The sequence below is a fragment of the Lissotriton vulgaris genome, chromosome 3_1 (assembly GCF_964263255.1).
Source record: "Lissotriton vulgaris chromosome 3_1, aLisVul1.2, whole genome shotgun sequence".
Lineage (NCBI taxonomy): Eukaryota > Metazoa > Chordata > Amphibia > Caudata > Salamandridae > Lissotriton > Lissotriton vulgaris.
This window is the reverse complement of record NC_141689.1, coordinates 571,593,038-571,616,531: the sequence shown is the minus strand read 5'-3', so window position 1 is coordinate 571,616,531 and position 23,494 is coordinate 571,593,038. Positions and strand designations below refer to the sequence as shown.

The following is a 23,494-nucleotide window of genomic DNA, read 5'->3' as shown; positions in this document are numbered from 1 at the left end:
AAACATAGGCGTAACACTCCTGGAGCCTGATTCTAAATGGTTCAGAGTTTTCCTGTTGGCGCAGGGGTTGGAATTCTAGCTGTATCACATTAACCTACCCTATAATTACCAGTTGTGCTGAAGACCACATCTTTCTTAACATTTCGGCAGATCAAAGCTGCCCGAATTTTGAGAAGGAAAAGTGTACAATAGTTACTGTAGCCGCCGGTGTAGGTGCACCAACATCTGCAAGCCCTTCAACAGAAACTCAGAATATGTGATTTTAGATCATTATTGCATCTGATAAGTTCAAACACATCGGTGTCGGAATGTTATGGCCACTCGTAATCAGGAGCATGGCGTGCTTATCTAACATAAGACCTATAAAAAATAATAATGTCCAATAATACAGAGGCGTGCATGGGGATAGTTAGTAGTGGACAACACACACCTGTGGTGCACTTTCACAGACGGTGTGACTCAACAAGTGGCTGGGTTAAAAAATGGATACAAGCCAAGGCTACTTTTATAAAATAACAAAGGACATTGACATGGCACATGCAAGGCCTTCTCCTATATAAGCATTGTGTCTTTATCCCGAGCTCTCAAGCATATTCGGTTGAGCCAAACTTCTCATTTTCAATATTAAGTTCATTATATAATCAGGAGACAAGCCCATGACTGGCTTTAGTGTTGGTAGTGTTGGTGGCGCGGGTGCGACAGTGTTGGTTGGCGCCCCCACAACCCGCACCCCTGGCCGGGCAATTCGGGCTGGACTGTTCCCATTGGGCACAGGGTCAAGACTGATTTGCACATGGCTGGGTTAAAACTGGAATGGCATGGTGAGCAAAGAAAACGATGGATATAGGTCCAGATCTCTGTACTGGGGTGAATGTATAACATTGTTCTGCATTCTGATTGTTGATAGCCAACCAAATCATACTTACTTTAATAGTTTTTCTCTCATTCATAGTAAACCTATTGATGGCATTTACAGTTATGTACCTATGCTCTTCTAGACCCAAAGTACATGACAAAGAACATATCATGCTCTCACCAAGTGCTCTGAGGCCTGGTGGCATAGGACCTATGCCATCATCTCACTCTGGCCTACAGTGCGGCCACTTTCCAATCCTCAAATTGGCCCTTGCGTGGATACTCTTTGGTGCAAGCTCTTTCCCCACACATGCCGCTCTGCTGCCTTCAGTCTCACACCTTGTAGCCACCCCAGTTATGTTATGTTATCTTATGTTTATTAGAACTTGTAAAGCACTCTTTCACCAACAGGTTTCTTGGCGCTGGAAATTTTACTTTCCATTAGGGGTTACTAGTTAGAAAGGTTGATGTCTAGCTATAAGCTTGGGTGAAGAGCCAGGTCTTCAGCATCTTCCGAAAGCAAAGGAGGTCTGACTCAAGTCTCAATGGGGGTGGCAGAGCATTTTAGAATTTAGGTGCTAGTATTGAGAAGCGTGACCCTCCTGTTCCTTGGTGTCTAAAGTCTGGTACCTCTAATAAGTTCTTGTGCATGGATCTTAAGGTACAGTGGTGGGGTGTACTTATGGACTTTTGAGGAAATGTACTTTGGGTCAGTCCCGTGTAAGGCTTTAAACAGGATACAGCCAGTTTTAAACATGGAGCGCGCCTCCACTGGAAGCCATTGCAGCTCTTTTAGCAGCAGCTTAATGTGACATCGTCTGCCTTGTTGGTATATAATTCTGGCTGTCTGATTTTGTATTAGCTGCAGACAATGTAGCTGGTTGCGCTGAAGGCCCTGGTATATTGAGTTGCCATAATACATTCTTTATAGGATCAAGGAGATGAGGATTTGGATACACTCCTCTCCGCTGAAAAATGTTCTGATTTTCCTCAGTTTCCGCAGTTGAAAGAAGCAGGCGGAGATGACAGCTTCAATCTGCATGTTCCTGTTAAGATCTGAGTCAAGGTGTGTGCCTAGGCTTTTTATCGAGTTTTTTTAGTGCAGGGCGGCCTAGCTCAGTGGGCTATTGGGCGGGGGTCCAATACTTAAGTTTATCGCTGAGAATGATGATTTCCGTTTTCTCTGCATTGAGTTTTAGTTGGTTTTTGTTCACCCAGTTCATAATGAACAACATGGAGTTTTTCAGAAATTCCTTGGAATCTGTAGATTTGTTTTAATTGGGAAGACCAGCTCCATTATATCGGCATAGTTTTAGATTTGAAATCCCATCTGACGACGCGTGACAATGAGGGGGCGGATATACATTTTGAAGAGATGCGAGGATAAGGATGAGCCCTGTGGTACTTCACATTCCAAGTTGACTATGCCAGATTTGTACGGAGAGAGCCAAACTGACTGTTTTCTATCCGCAAGAAATGATTGAAACCAATTCAGGGCAGCCCCACTGAGACCTGCTGCAGCCATACGGTCCACCGAGATCTCATGGCTGCCGGTATCGAAAGCTGCAGACAGGTCCAGGAGAATCAAGGCTTGAGTGCTGTCTACCCCAGCCGTCCCCTTTAGGTCATCCTTAACAGATAGAATAAGGGACTCAGTGGAGTGGGCTGCACGGAAACCTGCTTGATGTGAGTCTAAGAAATTGGTGTTTTCAATAAAGGTGCTGAGACATGTGTCTCCAATACTTTGGGCGAAGGGGCGGAGGGATATTGGACTATAGTTGTCCAACGTCTGGGGGTCGACTCCTTGTTTTTTCTGAAGTGGAATAATCACTGCTTCTTTAAAGGCTTGTGGAACTGTCCCTTGGGTTAAATAAAGATTCACAAGAGACAGAATGGTCTCTGGAAATGCTTTGCAGATGGATTTTTGTATTTCCGGAAGACATACATCGTTTGGGGAGCCTGATTATATTTTGTTTAGGTACTCCAAGAATTGATCTTGGCCTATCCATGGGAGGGTGGTCATGGCGTCATTGTTGGTATTTACAGGCCAATTTTCCACCTCCTTATGTTTGGTATCCATGGATTCATGAAATGTTTTCAATGAAAAAATTACTTAGGTCGTTGCAGAGTTTCTGTGTGGTAGGGATTGGTGGGGTTACACGATTCGGATTTCATAATTCCCGTACTGTGTTGAGAATATCTTTGGTTTTGTTAGTTGAGGTTAACACCTTGTTGGAGAAAAATAGTTGCACATCACCTCTTCATAATCAGCCATTACTGGAATCCTTTTCTGAACATGTATTTTCCCGTACCAGCTATCTCCCACCTTCTGATGGCCCACACTTGCAACAACACTTGAGAGCAGTGGCGCCTAACACTATACACGCTCACTCACCCCTTCCTTCCGTCGGCCCTTCCGCCTATTCCCTTTCTATCCTGATTTCCTTAAGAGGAGCATTATCTGACTCAGTCGCTGCAGGTGTTGACATAGCTGATGCCGCCTGCGCAGACTGCCCTGCTTACCTTCCTGGGTGTTCAAACATTGCCAAGTCTCCAGCTGAGAATAGTAATGTGGCGGCTGAAAGCAGCGCCCAACAATGAAAGGACGTCCAATACAAATCAGCTACTCAGCCTCTGAGGCCCCAGAATGTTAAAGGACTGAACCATGAAGGGAGCCCATTTTTAAAAAACACTTTGCAATTCATGTTTAGAATCTTGTGTAATGCTTAGGTTTGAATTTATAGATACAAACTCTTAGGGTTGCATAATTTTAGTCTGAGGGGGTGTCATATCCTAGCAGGCCCTAGAATGCTTCTAAGAATTTGCCTCATTGAATTAAAAAAAGTCTTTGTTTGTCTTTTCATCAATTTACAGCATTTGTGTGTTCTGAGGTTGGTGCAGTGCTTGTTTTTTGATTGGCTGGTAACATATTGTGATCTAACAGTGTAGTGCACTGATGTTTAAACTACTCCGAAGAGACGTCTTTGTAGGACATTGATTTGCAGAACCATCTAGTCAAGCAAAGGTCATTTCAAAAGAGAGAATCACTAGCAAAAAATAACAATGAAATACAACTTACAACAGACACCCTGAAGTAAGCCCTTTACTTCAGTTAAAAATAAATGTATCCTGTCTACGCCTTTCCCCTCACTGGCTCCCTCACTGGGCACCTCAAGCGAGACACAGCAGCGTGCATGAGACCAGGGCTCTTGCAGCTGGCTGGCAGGCCTCTGTGGCTCACATACTTGGTGACTGGCCGCTCTCCATGTCGTCTGAGCTACATTAATCCACAGCGCCATTACTTATGAAGGAATGGACATTTATTCGGTGTCTGTCGGGATATTTTAGGATCCAGAATATTTCTTTGAAATATACACTCTTAGAGAGAGCTGCAATTTCACTCACCCTCAAGCATTTAAAGGACAGACTGTCCTGTGGGATTATCAGATTCTCAGAAGACTCTATTCGTGCTTCATACGAGAAAAGACCTTTGTCTTCTATGTTATTTCTCCCGTTTCCTAATTCTCACCCTCTTTCGCTTTTTCTCTCAATCCTCTTGCACCAAAAACGTCTCCTCCTCCCTCTCGCCTTGTCTTTTCTGTAGCATTCTCTCCCTCTTACCTCTCTATGTAGCCTACATCATTTACGTCTGTTCTTCTCACCTCCATCTCTCTTTATGTCTCTCTTTCTACCCCTATATCATCTCTCGCAAACGTTTCTGAACTCTTACATTTATCTCTCACTCTTTCTTTCTTTCTAGCACTCTATTTGCGTTCCTTCTTCTCTCTCTGTCTGCCTCAAGCTCATCTGTCACTTTTAACATCTCTTTGTTTTCTCACTGTTTGCATCTCTTTCACTATTTCTCACACTCTTGCTCTCTCTATTATGTCATCAGACTATGATATGATGTCTTCTTTAAGTGGCCATGCATGGTGGAAATTGCTAGTTCATGAGAGTCTATGCTGGTCCTCCGTCACTCAGCTTGCCAGTGCATTGACGAGAACAAGCGTCACTATGATAGAGATGCAGAGACATGGAGCACTTTGGGCGCTTTCACGTCTAGGCACATCTAAGGGTCTTATTAGAAAGCCTGTCAGGCAATGACTTCATATTAGACAGACGCTTGGCAGGCCAATGCGTGGTCCCACAGTGGGATAGTTGAACCTAACAAGAGCTTTGTTCACATTTGACAGTTTGCACAAGGTAAAGTTAACTGATGTGTGTGTTATGGTCCACCGTGACTTTTTAGAATCTATCTTACACAGCGGCGGCCGGCAGAGGTAATTGCAAAAACCACAGTTGATGGACAAAATGCAGAACAATGTCATTCATTCACCCCAGTACAGAGATCTGGGCCCAAATCCATCGTTTTTTTGCACTCCACACCACCCCAGTTCAGACATGACCATATGCAAATCAGTCTGACCCTGTGCCTCATGGGATCAGTCCAGCCCGCAGGCCGGCAGAGGTAAGCACAGTAGGGTGGCGGGGCAGGGTGGGATGGGGTGGAGGGGGCGTCGACAGATGACGGAATAGGTATTATTTATTCATGTATATATACTTATTCCGACGTCTGTTGACTGCCTCCCACCACCACCACCACGTGCCGCACCGCGTTTGCCTGTGCCAGCCACTGCTGATCTTGCCTAGGGAAGGCAAGGTTGTGCAAGGGTTCTGACTATTGTGATTGCAGCTCTCCCTGGCCTTCTTCATGTCTCCATTGATTGCAATGAACGTGCCTTCAACTGGCCTCACTGCCTGCATTCGTTGTCTATTCATGCGGTTTGCTTATGACCATGAAAATATCTTGAAGGGTATTCTGAAGGACAGCAATTGTCTCAACCTCTTGTCCAATTGAACAATTAATTAAGAGTGTTTTGAATAGCGTTTTCTCAAAGACATCCACAAGAAGACTGTTTTCTGATTTTTAAATCAAATGTAGACAAATACACTGGAAACCATGCCCTCAATCTTATTCCTTGTCAACAATTTCAGCATTGTTGCTGTTGCTTGAATGCATAACATGCATTTGTAACGTTAGCTCATGGCATTCTGACACAAAAAACGGTAATATACAGTTACAGGATACAAAGGTACTCTTTTTATCAGCCTTGAGAAGATAAAAGGCTGAGTGGACCTATCACGACATGAACATTTCACAGTGGAAGTCAAAAACAAAACACTGCAACAGATGTAATAATGTACTGAGCCATTAGGTGAACAACTTAGGAATGTTGACAAACCCTTTTGCATATGTCCTGTTTGAGTTTATTCATCTAGCAGGGTTGAGAACTCTTGCAGTTCTATATAGTGGCCCTCATGTTCAGGACAGTATAAGGCTTATGAAGGCCTCTGACTAACTTCCAACATTGGATTCATATCTCCCCAGTGTAGGCACACTTGCTCTGACTGACACATGAAAGGTGTTTGATATTCACCTTTTATTCTTTAATAAACCCTAGGTATCTTGATAGTCTTGGTAGTTCCATGCTGAACCAGGGGGGGGGGGTTGCAGAGATATTTATTGAGCATCTGTTGGTCTGGCCACAGTGGAGTAAAGTAATTGCCTCTTGACAATTGTTTCTGAAATCCTGGTTTGTCCTCATAACACCTTCCTAACACTCTTGACCATATGGATTGCAGGAATACACCACTACCATTGCATTACCTTAGTGGCTTAGTAGATTTATGCATTAATTCAAGTAATCTGTGTTTGACCTCATGGTCACAAGTGTCAATCCTGGTGGGGTCAGTAATCCCTTTCAATATTGATAAAATAAGTACCATTGAGTTTGTTAACAATGTCTGTCATTTCAGCTCTGAGAACCAGAGGTGAATGAGTTGTTTGAAAATATATGTCTTGTTATTAATCCCCGAATTCTGATTCAGTTTCATGCTCTAATTCCAACTAATGAAAATGAGACAAAGTACCAAGGAAAAGGCCCCTTGGCCTTGCTTCCATATCTCAGTTTTATCGATTTAGACAATAAGAGGATTTGGATCTGCCAGTTATGGGGGGGGCTCCTTGAGTCATGGGACTGAGGGTGACGAAAGTGCTCAAATGGCCATTGTATGATTGAACAATTAGAAGCAGATTGCAAGGCCTTCAGTAGCCAAGGAAAGTGTCCTTTGAAAGGGCCATTATTCATGGTGTAAGAATTATTGGACTCATTCCACTACTCACAGGTGCTTTAGTCTCTTCCCTAGAATGGCTCACAGACCTGCAAAAGGTCTCTACTGAAATAAATGTAATCCTTTTTTTTCACACAGAGTCACTTTGCAAGTAATCCTTTGGAGTCAGTTGAATATGCAGGTGTTGGCATGTTAAGACGTCATGTTTTTAGATAAGCCCCTATCCTGCGTGTGGCCTCTTTTTCTGTCAGAGCCGTGCATAGGCAGTGCAGCAGTCACTGTGAATATTTGTTGCTTTTAATTGCATTCAGGGGCAGTTTCTTGCAGTGGTATGCACTCATTTGACGAAGAGGCCTGCAAATCTGACTGGATTTTATTAATCCATAGGGCCACCACCATAGATCTTATATGTAGGTATTGTTACCATATTCTAAAGACTAGTAGCAAAACTCCAAATGATGCATAAAGAGAAAAAACAATAGCAAGGGCAGATACTGAATACACAGGCATGGAAATAAGACAACACAAATAAATGAGCATTAGATAGATCTAGAACCACACCATTAACACAATATTTTAAGTGGTTTGCAGCCTTACAATATAAGGTGAAAATGTAGTACGATATTGGAACGCTCTATGACTCAAATAAGTGGGCATAGAAAGAAATTAAATATCGATGATGTAAGAGAGAACTCATGGTCACTCTATAGACCTATCAGGAATAGGATAGTGGTCCACGGACATTATATATGGCAACGCAACCGCCTTAGCCTAAGGAACAGGCAGTCTGGGTGTACATTTAGGATAACCACATTAAAAAAAGTAAATTAAGTTGGATGTTAACTTGTATGAGTTGTATGAGTATCCACCTATCGACTAATGGTCAAAGATGTGTTACAATATATATTTCTGTGAAAAGGGATCCGCCCTCTGGAGCATCCTTTCTCTTGCCCTGAGACTTGTAGAGGATTTCCTGAAATTGCAAAGAGTCTTAAAGTGTACCTCTTCCTCTTGACATTGGGAGTGCATTCTACAGGCTAGTACGGATGACTCAAATCTGAACCCCAGATCGACTACATACACTGACTGGCCTACATTTACTTATATAATTATCCTCTGCCTTGGAGTTGATAAATGCAAAACCCTGTTATACTCAAACCACAGCAAGTACAGGAATTGTTCCACGGCATAGCCACGGTTAACCGTGAGCCAAAGAACTGAAGAATGGAAGGAAAGTTCTGATATACCAATGTGGTAAGTTTTTACCCTTGTACAGTGCTCCGCTGCCTCTTGACAAGGTTCGCGCTATGTAATACCACATATATAAATATATCAAAATTCACAGCTGCATGACACTAGTGGCTCTTAATACTCAAGTAAAATGTTATGTTAGAAAATTTTTTTCAAATCCCCATATAACAGGAATAGATATTTTTAATTTCGTTCTTAGATAATACATTCTAAGCTACTTCTGCTTCTCCTGAGTTGATATTTAGTTCCATTTTGTCACAACTAGGGGGATAGATTTATTATATATGTCGATAAAGGGAACTCAATGGCCTTATGTCAAATTCCAACATTTCTATCAATAAGACTATGTCATGGTCTAAACGGATTTACAAAAATAGCACAGTAACTCTCTGTCTGCATAACTATCCAAGCAGCACCCTGCACTGACAAGGAAAGGAAATGAGGACTATGAACTCACCAAAGGTCACTGCTCTTCCCAATGTAAATGCAAAAAAAAATTCACTTTCTTTAGCATAAATAGTCTTTCATTTCTGAAATGAATGTACAAAGAACAAGAGTTAGATGCCAATGCGATACCCTGCCTCAAAACTGGGATGTTTCCTTGGTGACAAGACAGAGACTGCTGGAAATGTGAATGCCCTATACATGTCATAGGCACCATGATGACATTGTGTGGAAGTATCCATGGGGATTTGCCTTCGTCCTAAAATTAGCTAGTATTTTGAATCAATGATGGCTGAGAATGCCATGTAACAGATGCTACTGTGCAATAAGCGCCCTTCACATACAGTAGTTCCCTCTTCCTTGTCGCAATCTATGTTTACAAAGAAAGCAATTCATCTGCAAAGGACACATGAAGGTAATGTTGGAAGTTTAAAAAAAATGTAAAAGAACAACAATAGTTAAGTGTCCCCCTACTCCCTTGTGAGGTATTTGTGAAGTTTAGATGCTCTGGGCTATTAATGAAAGGGTTTACTCTGACATAACTCTTAAAGAATCCTTGGCAGCTTATATCTCCACACAAATATGATAGGGCTCCGAAATAATGTACTTGGCTCTAAAATAATTCACACATTCCTTGAGAATTCACAGATTTTCTGTGAAAAATGCACGAGTTCTGATACTGTATTTAGTTGAAACAGCATATTTTACTCTACATTTATACAAGCAGGATCAAAATCAAATGATGAGAAATATGTCTTGTATTGAAATTAAAGTTTCCAACTAGACGGGCTTAATATTGTAGTGTAACAACCCGGCCCGCAAACTCTAAAACGGAGGAAACATGCCACAGAAAAGAATATTTATGTTGTGCAAATACCCATAGATGTTCACTAAGGTAACCCCTTCAGTTGGTTTTCTTTAATTGTCGCACCTGATGGTGAAAACATACCTACTGTAAATATAGTATTACTTTGCATGAAGAGGACGTAACTGTGGTGGTGGAAATATATTTAATCCCTGCTCTTCCTTGCCTAGTACTGCATGAAGAAAAAGCGGGTTCAACCTGCTTCTCTCAGTGGTATCCACCTCTGGTGTAGAAAGGTTGCCAAGGCACTTAATGGAAGTAAGTAGAATGGATGGTATCCTCCAGCTGGAGTGCAAAAAAGGCGAATTTGAGGTGCAGTTCTCTCCCATACTACTATGCCCCTGTGCCCTAGGACTTTATTTAATTTATTTAATCACTTGTATAGCGCAGGAATTCGACCCCCGGAGGGGTATCTCCGCGCTTGTGTTCATTACCAAAGCTATATCCAAATAAAAGACAGTCAGAGCCGGAAGAGAAAGTGTCTACATGGTCAGAAACAGATGTGTCTTTAAACATTTCCTAAAAGTGGCTAAATTAGAATTTTGCCTAAGGGCGAGGGGCAGGGAGTTCCAGAGGGTAGGGCCTCTATAGGATAGAGCTCGGCCTCCCTGTCTTTCCTTTTTGATACGTGGTACCTGAAGCAAAGATTGATTCTGAGAGCGCAGAGAGCAGGCTGGCTCATAAGGTACTTTGGACCAGTGCCAAACAGGCATTTATGAATTGTGCAGCATATCTTGAATTTCACCCTCTGGCGAATAGGTAGCCAATGTAGTCTGTTCAACAGGGGACGAGAGGGGGATCTGGATGGAACGTTCAGGATCAGTCTCTGGAGATGGAAAAATGGGAGCCCAATCGAACACTTTGTGAGCGGCCAGTAATAACACTTTCTAGCCATGCCAGAGCAGTTCCGCCTATCCCTACCCTCTTCAGACGACTGATAAGAATGTCATGTGACACCATGTCGAAGGCAGCGGACAAATTCAACAGCACCAGAATCATGGAGCCTCCTCTATCCTGTGCCATCCGGATGGTATCGGTCACGGAGAGGAGAGCTGATTCGGTGCTGTGATTGGGTCTGAAGCCAGATTGAGAAGGGTCCAGACCATCCGCTGCCTCGATGTATTTGGACACATGTGTATTGACATGTTTCTCAGTCATCTTACTCAGATGGGGCAAGAGGGAGATCGGGCGGAGGTTGTTCAAGTCTGACCATGGCAACGCCGCGTTTTTACGAATAGGGTTCACAATCGCCTTTTTCCAGACATTGGGCACTTGCCCTTCCTTAAGAGAGAGGTTGATTAATGTTCAAAAACCTGGGGAGAGCAGGCTTCCCAGAGGAGTTATCATTTTAGCGGGCATCCAGATTTAATTTGACTACACAAGGCCGTGACCTCAGACAAACTAACCTCCGGGATCGTAGTGAGTCGTCTGTTTTCATTCATTGGTTTCCGAGAGGAAGAAGAGTCATCATTGCTCTTAAAGTTTGAGGGTTGTGTAATTTTCTCATATATAGACTCTATTTTGTTATGAAAAAATGCAGAGATGTCATCGGATAAGATTTGAGTGAAATCATCAGGGCTTTCACAGGCCACAGGTTTTACAAATGATTGGAGAATTGTATAGAGTTCTCTAGAGGAGTTCCCTGCATCCGCTAGTTGTAGAGCAAGACTGTTTTTCCTAGCCAATTTTATGTTTTTATGATAGTTGGCTAGGGCCTCCAAGTACGACTTTCTACTACTAGGTGTGTGCGTCTTTCTCCAGGCTTTCTCCAACTTTCTACACCCCTGTTTCTCTTCCTGCAAGTTAGATAGCTACTCCATTAATGCACACTAATAACTGACAACTGTAGGAAAGGCTGTGCGTGGTGGCTTTACCAATCCATGTTGTATCCAGCTGGCGCCACCACTGAGTAAAATGATATACTGCATAGAATATACATGGCAGTATTACACACCTTAGACTCACAGGATACGGGTATATTTTATGAAAGAATTCTGCACTCAGTGGACAATTCGTTCAAAAAGCTTTTCGTCTCACCATCTTTACCCTAAAACAATCCTATTGGCTCAGGGTCCTGAATCAGGAGCAGACATGTGATGGCTGGTATGGCCCACTGCCGTAGGGGCTGTGGCTATAATGAACCATGAGACCCTTGTGTGGGAGACAGTACATAAATGTAGTAAATAGTAGCAAGCAGTAGTGGTAGCACTGTCGCATATTATACCCGCAAGTGGAGTAACTTCATGCATTATTCTCAATATTCTGATATTACTTCAAGAACTCCAATAAAATCACCCAGAGGAAGACCATGAACATATTAGATTTTACACCATCATTTTGTTCAAGATACATAGCCCAGAAGCATTGCGAACTATTGTTCGAAATATTTGTCATTTTTTAGCAAGAATTTTTTGGTTAGTTCAACATAGAAATTAGTTTATAACCACAGAGCTATCATTGAACAACAGAAAGTCTGCAAAAGAAACACTATATATGAGTCAAGGAAAGTGGAAACAGTAAACGCCTACAGTAGACCCACTCTGCGACAAGACAGATGCTTTGACTCAATGACAGAGAAGGAAAGTTAAAAAGAATAATGGAGCTAGTAAGAAGACTTGACCAATGATGAAGAGAGCGGGAAACATCCATTACGACGCAACTTTCACTACGCAGTACCTTCCTTTACAACGCAGGTTTAACAACGAAAGTCATTACAACGAATTGCGCTGGGGGGCGCTGCAGGATAGGGAATATTTTAATTTGCTATCCAAAACCTTCCTTACTATCCACGGGGACTGGAGCTGGAATAGTAAATTAAACTACTCCACTATCCAGCGCCCCCCCCCAACGCAAGTCGTTGTAACGACTTGCATTGTTAAACCAGCGTTGTAAAGGCATGCGTAGTAAAAGCATGACATACATCCAAGAGAGCGCTCAAGCTTGGTGACTTTGGAAACTTTTGGGGAGGTTCGCCACATTATTTTATGTAGTTATGGATATTTTAAACGAACCATATGCGGTTCTTATGACAGTTTCATGTTTAACTGAAATTTTTTAAACAATAGATGTTATCCCAAACTAAAACTAGTAAATAGGAATTTTATTCTATTGTACTGTTTCGTAATGTATTGCATTGCATAGTGCTTCCTACTCCAAGGAAGCTAAACAATATGTAATTCAATAGGGAGCACAGGGAAAGCCAATCTTCAAAGTAATCATTTCAAATATTGCACTTGGATGTACCTATGTAATATTGTCTAATAGCGGGCCCCTTCACTTGCAAAATGTGGTGATAGTTTACAAAGCAGCAAAAGACACTTAAGGAAGTTTTCGTTGCTATTATAAATCCAATGGATACCTTTAAAAGCTGCAGAGCCATTTCCTTGTCTGAGTATTATGTAGCTACTGATAGAAAAAGCTGACCACAAAGAGTGCATTTGTGTATTTATATTTCCAAATGTTGGTGTTGTATTCGTACAACATCAGCAGCCGTGAAAGGAGTGACCAGGCAGAAAAAGTTTAGATGGAGCATGAAGAAGAAGAGGCTTTTTTGACCAGATGAGACTGATGTCCATCAATGCAAGCAGCACCATATGTTACCTCAAATTAAACAAGGCTGCCATTGGTGGATTAGACGCAGCATCTTAGCCAATGCTCAGGAAACATGCTGCAGTTTTGGTGTCTTGCAGAATATCCATGTCAAAATATTGTGTGGACAGAATATATGTCAAAAATATGGAGAACCAAACTATTGAGAAGGTAAGTGCAATTAGGTATGTAAAGATTTTCTGTTCTTAACTCTACATCTATGTACCTTGACCATATATGCAGAATTAGTAAAACCTCGCTTACCTGCACAATAGTTCTGTCCTCAATATTTTTGACACAATATTTTGTCCACACAATATTTTTTCAATGATATTTTGTTCAGACACCCCTTCGAGGCTCTAAACTCCCTCCCTCGCTTCACAGCACGAAGCTGTCCTCATAGTGGTGAGCCACTGAGTCCAACTACCAATAGCTTGCCCTGCTAATTATCAAAATGGCTGATAATGCCTAATGATGTCATCGAGATACCTAAAGACAAAAGCAACAGTTGCAGACAAAAAGGTCAAAAAGGATTTTGTTTCAATTGTCTGAAATCGGAATGAAAAACCGATATAGAGAACAGGGCTGGCATCCCACAGGGTGCCGAAATGTTGACTGCAAATGGAAACACAGTAATGAAAAGATGCACTTAAAACACTGCTTACGCACTCAGTCATTTACAGTGGAAACTAAACCATGGTCGGATATTTCTGGCAAAAGCTGTTTGACCACAAACAGCATATTTTAATCATTTTGAACCATAAATGAAACTTGACTCTAATATCTGATGATGAAAGCCAGACACATCTGAGTGAGCCCTTTTGTTTTGTGGGGTTGTGCTGAGTCAAGCAAAATATTTGAGCAAAATGAGCATTCACACTTCGAACAATGACTCCTGCAAAACAGGTGAACACCTTTATGGAAAAAACACACGCATGCTGTGCTTTTAGCGCCCTCCAAGCCATTGTTAATTCGAACTGTTTCAGCTCATAAACTGTTAGTGCGCAGAACATATTCTCCTCGAGAGGGCTGCACTGCTAACTGAAACTGCAGATGTTTCAAGATTGTAATGAAGTGTAGGGACGTAAAGAAAAAGTGCACTGAATAACTTAATGAGTAATCATTCTAGTGACAGCAAACATACCTCCCTTTACTCGATATAGTGCAGGGCCGGACAGGCTTTTATTCCACTGGGCATTCCCCCAGTGGGTTGGAGCTCTTGAAAGCCCCGTGCTACTCTTGTTGCCTCTGTCACTTTTCCCCGCTCCTTAAGAATAATTGCAGCAGACACAGGGAGGAATCAAAGAAAGAGAAAGTGAGGGACAAAGGGGGGAGTTATAGAGAAAGCAACCAAAGAGGGAGGAGAGAGAGAGGAGAGAAGGAAAGGGAAAGGATAGATGGGAAGAAAGCGAGTGCACCAGGTGATGAAGGGAGTACGGCTGGTGTGAGCATTTTTGCCAGAGCTGCTTGTGGTTCCCGAGTCTAGACCAGATGCAGTGGAGAGGTTCTGGCATAAAACACGGCAGGATGCTCCTTTTGATGCTCCTTTTGAAATGAGACTGTCGCTGACTGTGTCTGGAAGTAAAAGGCAGCAGCCTGCCCCTCTGGGTAAAAGGTGTGTGCAAGCCAAACACATGAATAGTGTCCTTGCTAGTACAGAAAGTAGTGTTTCCCTCATTCACATAAACTGTTCACAATATTTGCACAGCTGGTCTTATTCTAAGCGCCTTGTGAGTTAGGTATAACCAGTTTATCAGGGAAACCGCTATTAATCTCAATGGCTAAAGAGGGCATGATTCACGGAATGCATTGTGTGATTAAATCTGACTTAGGTCTCAAGCATATGCTTAATGAAGTTACATAAACAGCAATATACAAATTGGTCCTGACATAGTGTGGTGTTGAGTCTGAAGATGTGTTGTTCTGCTCAAGCTCTGGGTTTCAGTGTTTCTTTTTTTTTGTGTTGAAATTTTTTATTGAAATTTGCATATAGATAGGGTTTCAGTGTTTCCATGATCTGCTCCGCGTATGTGGCGACTTAATAACTGACTTGAGACAGGACGTCTATTTTTTTCGAGTATCCCTTCAACCCATATCGTTCTAATTTGCCATTGCCTCTTTTGCTACAATAAATAGATATTCAAGAAAAGACTAAATATGGACTTCTAGCCAAAGGAGCCTATCCTACATCAATTGCTGCAGCACCACCACCTTACTACCAGATATCACAGTGAACCACAACAAATTCATATATTACAGTGGGGTCCCTGGACCTTTTTCAATGTCCTCACCAAATAAACTTCACATAGAGAACCTGAAGGACACCTATTTTCACTGATCCTTTTCAAAGCTTATATATGTCCCTTGGCAGATGAGATAACTTATCACCAGAACATATATAAGCAGATGAAACGGAAATTCTTCTTGAGGTAGAGAGATGTCAATCGACTTCTGAAACATCTTTATTTTTATTGAAAGCCTTCAGGCTTTTATGAAGGAGAACAACTCCCTCCTGATCTAACAAAACCATAAACCCTAATGTGTGAAGATATAGTAAAAAACACAATACAATTGCTACTGCAGCAGAGAAACACTCAAAAAATAAATCCATTAACTTTAGAGAATATAAATTCAGTCCACCTAACTCTGCATAAATTTAAACCACATAATCTGATTTGTACAGTCATTGCACAGGTGTAATGCACAGCAGAGAGTCTCTTCTTTTTGTATAATGTGCTTGGAAGCCCAGTGGTATGGAAACTCAATCGTTCCTCTATGATCCAGCTAAGTGGAGCTTTTTCCCCTCATAACTTGCACTTCTTTGATCCTGTGACATGTGGCAGAGTACCCGGAAACAATAAGTAGAGTCATGCAGGAAAAGAAGGGAAAAAAAGAATATACGGACCAAAAATAAGAATGAGAAATGGAAAATTGGAACTGGGCTTTTTTGAAGATGTTATGTTATTTTACTTTATGTTATGCAGATTTGTAGAGCACACTATCACCAGGGAGGGTATCCCGATGCTGAGCATTTGTGAGTTTCACCACAACTAGGGAATTGTGGGACTACTCAAAAAGTCAGATGTTCAGCCTCTTGTGGAATTCAAGAAATGAAGAGGAGGCTCTTATGTGAGGAGGCAGGTTGTTCCATTGTTTGGGAGTGATGTAGAAGGCTCTACCACCAGATCTGGTTTTCTGTATGTGCAAGTCAGAGTCCGGCAAGTGAGTTGTTTGTGAAAGTAGATGCAATTGTTGAGGTATGCTGATAATCAAGGTTCATGCTTAAGTTCTATTAATTTCTTGCCACGTGATTTTTGGGATCAAATGGCATTTAAACTTTAAAACTGCAGATACTCAATTGCTGGGTTTAAAACTCAGCTTGCAATTACCACAAATTGAAAATCAAACTTCAGTTTGGCAACATGACTGAAAAGACACAAGTGTTGGAGGATCAGGTATTTGGAAACCAGAAATGCACATGTAACAGTTGGTAAATATCCTCTAACACTGACAACTATAGGGCAAAGCATGGCTCCATGGTTACCATCTAATATTACTTTGGATTGCATAAGTCTAGTCAATGTTATTATCTAAACCTGTTAAGTTTGAGCAAACTATCATCTTCAAACATTACCAAAACACATCTTACAAATTATTTGCCAGTAAACCCCTTCCTTCTGCCTTCTTCCAATTTGCTCAGCCTCTTACTGTCTTAATGATTTCCAGTTCCATGATTTGTGTTTTTTTCCCATACATACGTAAATATGACAACAAAGTTTGAAACACACTGAATATACTGACTACCATTATTTATCATTATTTTGACTACATTGAATATGGGGTTTAGTATTAGTAACTCACTTTGTTTTAGTCACAGTTTTGCTATAAGGGGTAAATTATGCCTTTTCTATCATTTTGAAATTACTTTTTCAAAGCACTGCTTGTCAGTTTTTCTGGCTGAGGGTAAATGGAATGTCGTGTATGCTGCATTGATGCTATTAGATGTATCATTATCTAATCTTATTTGTTTTTAAACTGAGGAGCATATTGAAAAATAGGTCATGCAACTCAGCGCAGCAGGACAAATTGCTGAGCTGCACTGTGTGGATGGGATAGAGCTGAACAGCTCCATATTTACAAAGAAAAGGCACTGTTCACATCCTTTTTTGCACTGGCACATTTGTGGCAGCCTAGCACAAATGCAGACACCCTTGCGCCGTAGTGCAAGGGTGCCCGTGTTATGGGCAGGATTGTTTTTGTGCAGGAATGTGTAGCCTCCTGCAAAAAAACAATCCTTAGAGACATATTTCTCTTAGCATGTGTGCTTCAGTTTGCAGCACACATGGAAAGAGGATGTAACCAGGAGAAAATATATTTTTCTTTGTTAAATATCTGTCAGGTAGGTGCACTATTTTGGGGAAACCAAGGTTTACAAGTCTTTGTGAATCTGGGTTTGCATCAAAATACATCAGTGGATGCATGGGAACACCAATGCTCCACACATGTAACGCCTACACGATGCAAAGTAAGGCGAAGTAGCACTATGAACTGCATTGTGTTGCCTGGCATTTACTAAATGACTCATAGCCACACAAATGGACTTAGTGTGGCTTAGTAACTGCCAAAATGAATTTTGCATCGGAGCTGTGCCACAAAAGTAATGCAACTCTATGAAAAATCTAAGTAAATCTTGGCGTGAGTGTTGTACACATATTTACAGCATAAACCTGGATGATTATGGTATTTTCTCCTCTCACATAAATGTCCTTCAATTTATGTCCATGCATGTTTCATATTTCACCTTACCTGAGCAAATTATAACATGCAAGCTACCTGTGTGTGTCAAGTTATAACATGCAAAAGAACTATCTAGGCTTTCTTAAGCTTCACTTTCTTCACTTTGGTCCTAGGTTTACAAGGTGAACACCTGAGTACATTATAAACCACCCTTGACATGTATGTTTAAAATGGAAAGGTTCCACAAAACCCTTTGGGCGCTAGAGCAACAATATAAGTGAAAATTGACTTCACTACAGTGGCACAATTAAAACATGGGAAAATTTACCAGTTAACATTTCTAAAATTGCAGACGCCTCACCAGAACCAAGTGCACCTAGAAATACTTCTCATATGCCTAAGAATCTTGCAAAAATGTGCAACATGTATTAAATCAGTGCCATGAACGAGAAAATAATCATACCGCACAAGGCCAGGAAACCTCATTGCTTGCGTCCCTCACCAGGTCGCTCACTAGGAATAGTACTTTAGATGCTACAGAACCAGCAGGACTTTTCTCCTGAAATCTTAACTGCATTCCATCATCAGTATTTGACTTTGTGACCAATGTTCTTGTTCAGACTTCTCTTTCACCACAGACAAGCCATTCAATCAAACTAAACCCTCACCTACACTGAAGCATGGATGGCTTCTAATCTCGTTCCTTCTACTGACCAGCCAGTGATTGATTACCTTGCATTCAAACCAATCTAGAACTGGATTCGGAAATCTCATTTTAATGTAAAAGACAATCTGCTTTTAGACCAGAAGGCAGCCTTGAATCTGTCTTCCTCGACATCCCAAAATACAGCATTGAAGAAATGTCTCGATCTATCCTTTTCTCACTTCAGTACATATTGTTAGCATCCAATACTGCTGGCCACCTCTGAGACAGGCTCCCCATTTAAAACCTTGCATCAATATAGGAACATTTCTCCATAGACCACAAGAATTAGCCACAAGACTGGTTCAAAATAACTCACCTGAATTTAGATTAAAATCCTAGATTTTGGTTTCCTTTGGACAGCTCATTTGCAATTAACATTGCTCTTTTTTGGCTTTAGCTTTCACTTGTTTCTGACACCTAAAGTAAGGGGTCTTTGTAATGACAATCACTCCTTCAAGGCCTATATAATAATTCATACAAACTCACTCCTAATGCTGGCAAACCTCACAACATGTCTGCCTTTTCATTTGAAAGTCTCATTGGCACCACCAAACTTTATTTTCACTGCCAGCTGCCTTCACCTTGGTCTGTCGATTGTCCTAATCAGGAATCTTCAAACCAGTCCATATAAGCAGAACGGGTCATTTTCCAACTGAACCCAAATAATCATCTTCGTGAAGCAGTGAAATAACTACAGTGGCCGCTTGTGACAGCCCTCATAGACTACAGACCCCTCTGCCCCCTGACAGAGCCAACATGGCAAAGGGCCATCATGCTTCAAGCCTAGGATCACCATATACACACAGTCTATAGAACTCCGCTCATCAAGCACCAGCCGCTAGAACTCTCAAAAGTATTCTTTGTCGACCAGCCAGTAGCCCTGCAAGATGCATGTGAGCATATAATACTGATCTGGTATTTTAACAACCTATTTCTTTACCTACTTCAAATCCTTTTGCTTACCCACCCATAACCTAACCGATTTGACTCAGCCTTACACTTTAAAGTGGACATTTCTAGCTTTGTATCCATTTACAAATGTCCAATATTTAAATACATATGTACATTAATAGCTTCAGATCATGGAAAATGCACAGACACAGCAACATATTCATTAAATTGCAGCATCTGCATTGATGAATGTCAAGACATTAATCTTCATACTTTTTGCATGCATAAATTGTACCATTTCATAAATAATGTTTGTTTGGGTCATTACAACAGAGTTTACCACAGTGATGTTCATATTCGTAAATGATCAATTATATTTATAAAGGGGGATATATTATGACTAAAACAACAGTCTGCATACCTGTTTCATTATCAGTGATATTAACCATAATCACATGAATGATTCCAAGAGGATGTGATATTTGTACACCAGATCCATCTTCTGAGAGCGGGGCGGCTTCTTGGGTTGGCTCCAAGCCCTCAGTAGCCTCATCACACGCTGGAGTCGTTGTTGGCTGTGAAATCACTGTATCGCTTGCGGTTGTGAAATATTCAGAATCTATTTCTGTCTCCGTCTTCTTGCCTGGTAAATCCACTTCAGTAGTAGCTTTAAAGGGAGAAACAGATTCTTCTATGACAAGCATGTCTTTGCTCGTCTCTTCGCCGGGTTCCCCATCAATTAGAAGTGGTCGCTGTGTGGATATGAATTGATGGGTAGTCGAAGGGGTATGACTTTCTAACATACCGCCATGGGAAGGCGTGCCTATATCTTCAGAACTTGGCAACATTGCCTGGACTGTCACATCACTTGCAACAGTTTCTGCTTCTGGTGCCTTACTTGCTTGAATTGTTTCTGTTTGCTTAGGACTGTCTTGTGTTAATGCCTCTTCTATACCCACTTCCGCTGTGCTATCTGGCGGCAAGATCAATCTTTCAGGTATTGATGATACAGTCACGACATCATCTGTCCCAGCGGATGAAGTTGTACCTGGAGTTTCTGAGACAGGCAACATGCTTTTTTCTTTATCGGAAACAATAGCTTGTTCAGTGGTTGTGCTTTCAACACTCATACCTGAACCCAGGATTTCTTCAGTAAATGTTTCCTCTTTTTCGGATCTTGATGGTACATGGGTCACATGTTCAGGTAGCAAAGCCTCCTCAGACACTGCTTTCAGAGGACCCACTTTCTCAGTTTCTTCCTCATGTTTAGCTTGGGTAAACGTTTCAATTTTAGTTCTTGGTGCTTCTGTTGTAGTGTCTGCAGGTTCAATTTCCTGTTCACTTGTGGTGTCGACTTCATTAGATATCTCCGCGACTGTGGTGCCTATTGGAGCTTCGGGTGTAGCTATAACAATCTTTCCAGGGGTAAGCTCCCCTCCAGTAGTGTCGTCTTTACCAAAATCTGCTGACCCTTCTGTATCTACTGAGAGATCTGGCTTCAATTTCACATCTTGTTCATGTATTAGTGAAGATGTCACCTCCAGAGCTGAATCTGAACCAGAAACTGACTGCTCCGAAATTGCGCTCTCTGTATAGGTTAATTCTGGCACTGGAGCTGTGGGTGTTGCTTCGATTATTTGACTTGTATCTTTCTCAGAAGCATCAGGAGCCATTGTTGTTAGATCGACATGCAAAGTCAGTTCATCTGTCTTAATAGCAATAGGTGTTGTTTCATCACCATGCTGGGTTTGTACCTGCTGTGTGGTCACTCTCTTTGCAATCTCTGTCCCTTCCTCTCCCATAGCACTGCCTTCAACATTTGTATCCACCCGAATTTCTGCCGCTAAAGTGACATCTGTGTCTTCTTCAGGCTCTCTAGAAGCGACAAATGCTGTTGCCGTTGACATTTTCTGATGACTACTTTCCGTGGGTGTAGACTGTGTGCTGTCTTCATCTTTGTGCTCAGGCCTCTCAATTGCGGAAGGTGCTTTGCTTCTTTCAGATACAGCTTCTTCCAGTTCTCCTTTGCTGCTTATTTCAATTAGCAAGGGGGTAGGTGATACCCCTTCTTCAGAAGGCTTTTCAGGTTTTGGTGGAAAGGTTCCAACATCAGACTGGTCCTCTGACACTTTTGAGAGTGACGTAACTTCAGTAGACACGTCAGCACTCTCATGTCTATAACTTTCAGTAACAAGAGAAGTAGTGTACTCTACTTTTTCAGTATATTGTGTTTCCTCCTTGCTTTCAAGCATACCTGACCCTTCTGTTTCTTCAGGGACAAAAACAACAGCTGATGTTCCTTCAGCAACCAACTGAGATGCACTTTCTGTTAAATCTTCAGACTGAGTGGTAGTTTGTGTTGATCCGGGAACTGTGTCACACTCTATCCCGAATGGCGTGCTTGTGGGTGGAAGAGTTTCTACAGTGACATCAGTAGATGTCAGTCCATCTGCTTCAGTAGCACTTATATTCAAAAGAGGCTCTTCGTGGTCTCCTGATGATACCTCCTCTTCGACCAGAGTGGAAAGAGATGTCTGTGCCTTGTAAGGCAATGTTGCCACAGTTGCAGGAGCCTCACTATTCGTCACATCTGCCTCATCTGGAGATGTCTTTGAAACAGTGATAACTTCTAGAAAGGGCTGTCTGCTAGATGAGGCTACAAAGAGGGGTGTTTTATCTGTGGGTGATAACACATGCTGCACTGAGGATTCTTGCATAGTCACACCGCTTCCATCTGGGAATGTCTTAGATACTGTGATTATGTCCAGTTCTGTAAATGCTGCAGAAGTTGCAATACCCTGCTGCAGTGTTACAGTTTCAGCACCCAAGTCTGTTATAGGTCCATATTGATCGGTGTATGCTCCTTGGGAAATTATGATGGTTGTAATGTTTTGAGGACTTTTTGCTTCAACTGATACTTCGGTGGATTCAGCACTTAACTGCATGTCTTCCTTTGTCAGCGTAACTGAGCTCTCTGTTTCCAATGTTTCAATTGTGGCATTTTCTTGCAAGGTGGTCTGCAGCGAGTCATCCAGAAAAGCAATGTTTGTGCTTGTCTCAGTCTGTTGAGTTGAAAATTGTTGGCTGTCCTCTTCGCCTTCTCCAAGTTGTGATTGATCAGTGAGGGGTTTTAGTGAACTGCTGGCAATGTCTGTAATATCCGCACTAGTTCTTTGTGTTGGCACAATTGTGGGGGTAATGCGACTTGTGGCTGGTTCTGCTGACAATTCATCCACTGCATGGGTCTCTTCGAGCATTTCTGTTTTAACTGTGCCTATTGTTGGCACTGGTGTAGCGTCCGCCATTTTCTCAGTCTGATCTTCTGTGGCATCCTCATTTTCTGTAGAGGAAGTGCTTTCTGCTTGTATCAAGAGTGCAGGCGCTGCTGTTGCAGAGTCGTCCGTTTGAGTCACTTCTGCTTCCGTTACAACTTCTCCCGGTGTACTGCTCGCCTCTGTGGCCCCTTCTTTAACTTCCTGGGTTATTGACTCCAGTGGCTTTAGAGTGGTTTGTACGGGCAGTGCTTCAACTTTGCGGATCGCACTCGCAGACACAGTGTCTTCCGGCAATATCAGAATAACAGGCGCCGAGTCGGATATTTTCTTTTTTTCTGCAAAAACAAAAAGCACAATCGGTGTGAACATTGTAATTTGTATCGTATTCCAAATTGAAAGCAAAATATATTTCGTTACTATCGCTAGCACGGAGAATAGAGCATGAAAATACATATAATCAAAATAATAAACTGAATATTCATGGCTGAAATACATTCACAGCTTATTTACTTTTAGCATACTGAAAAACACTAAAACGCATACGAGCATTTTCTCACTACCATTGCCGAGTTGGTGACACACATATCGTGCGTGCACTTCTTGTTTAAATGCTAAACAGGTGGGTGCATGCTAACTTCAAGAGTGTCCTTTTACATCTGTGAGTCACAGCTCGGGAAGGACACGGGCCTGGGGGTCTATTTGTCGCCTGTATAGATTGTGACTCTCGTAGGGGAAGGGCAGAGAGCTCAT

The 23,494-nt window shown here is 41.8% G+C and overlaps 1 protein-coding gene across 1 annotated transcript in view; it reads right to left on the bottom strand.

The window, feature by feature from the left end:
• Window positions 1-23,494, bottom strand: part of VCAN (versican) — a 165,686-nt gene that overhangs the window by 48,938 nt on the left and 93,254 nt on the right. Inside the window, exon 7 of the mRNA XM_086960854.1 lies at window positions 19,891-23,079. Within this exon, the coding sequence (XP_086816980.1) occupies window positions 19,891-23,079 (3,189 nt within the window). The remainder of the gene's footprint in view (window positions 1-19,890; window positions 23,080-23,494) is intronic.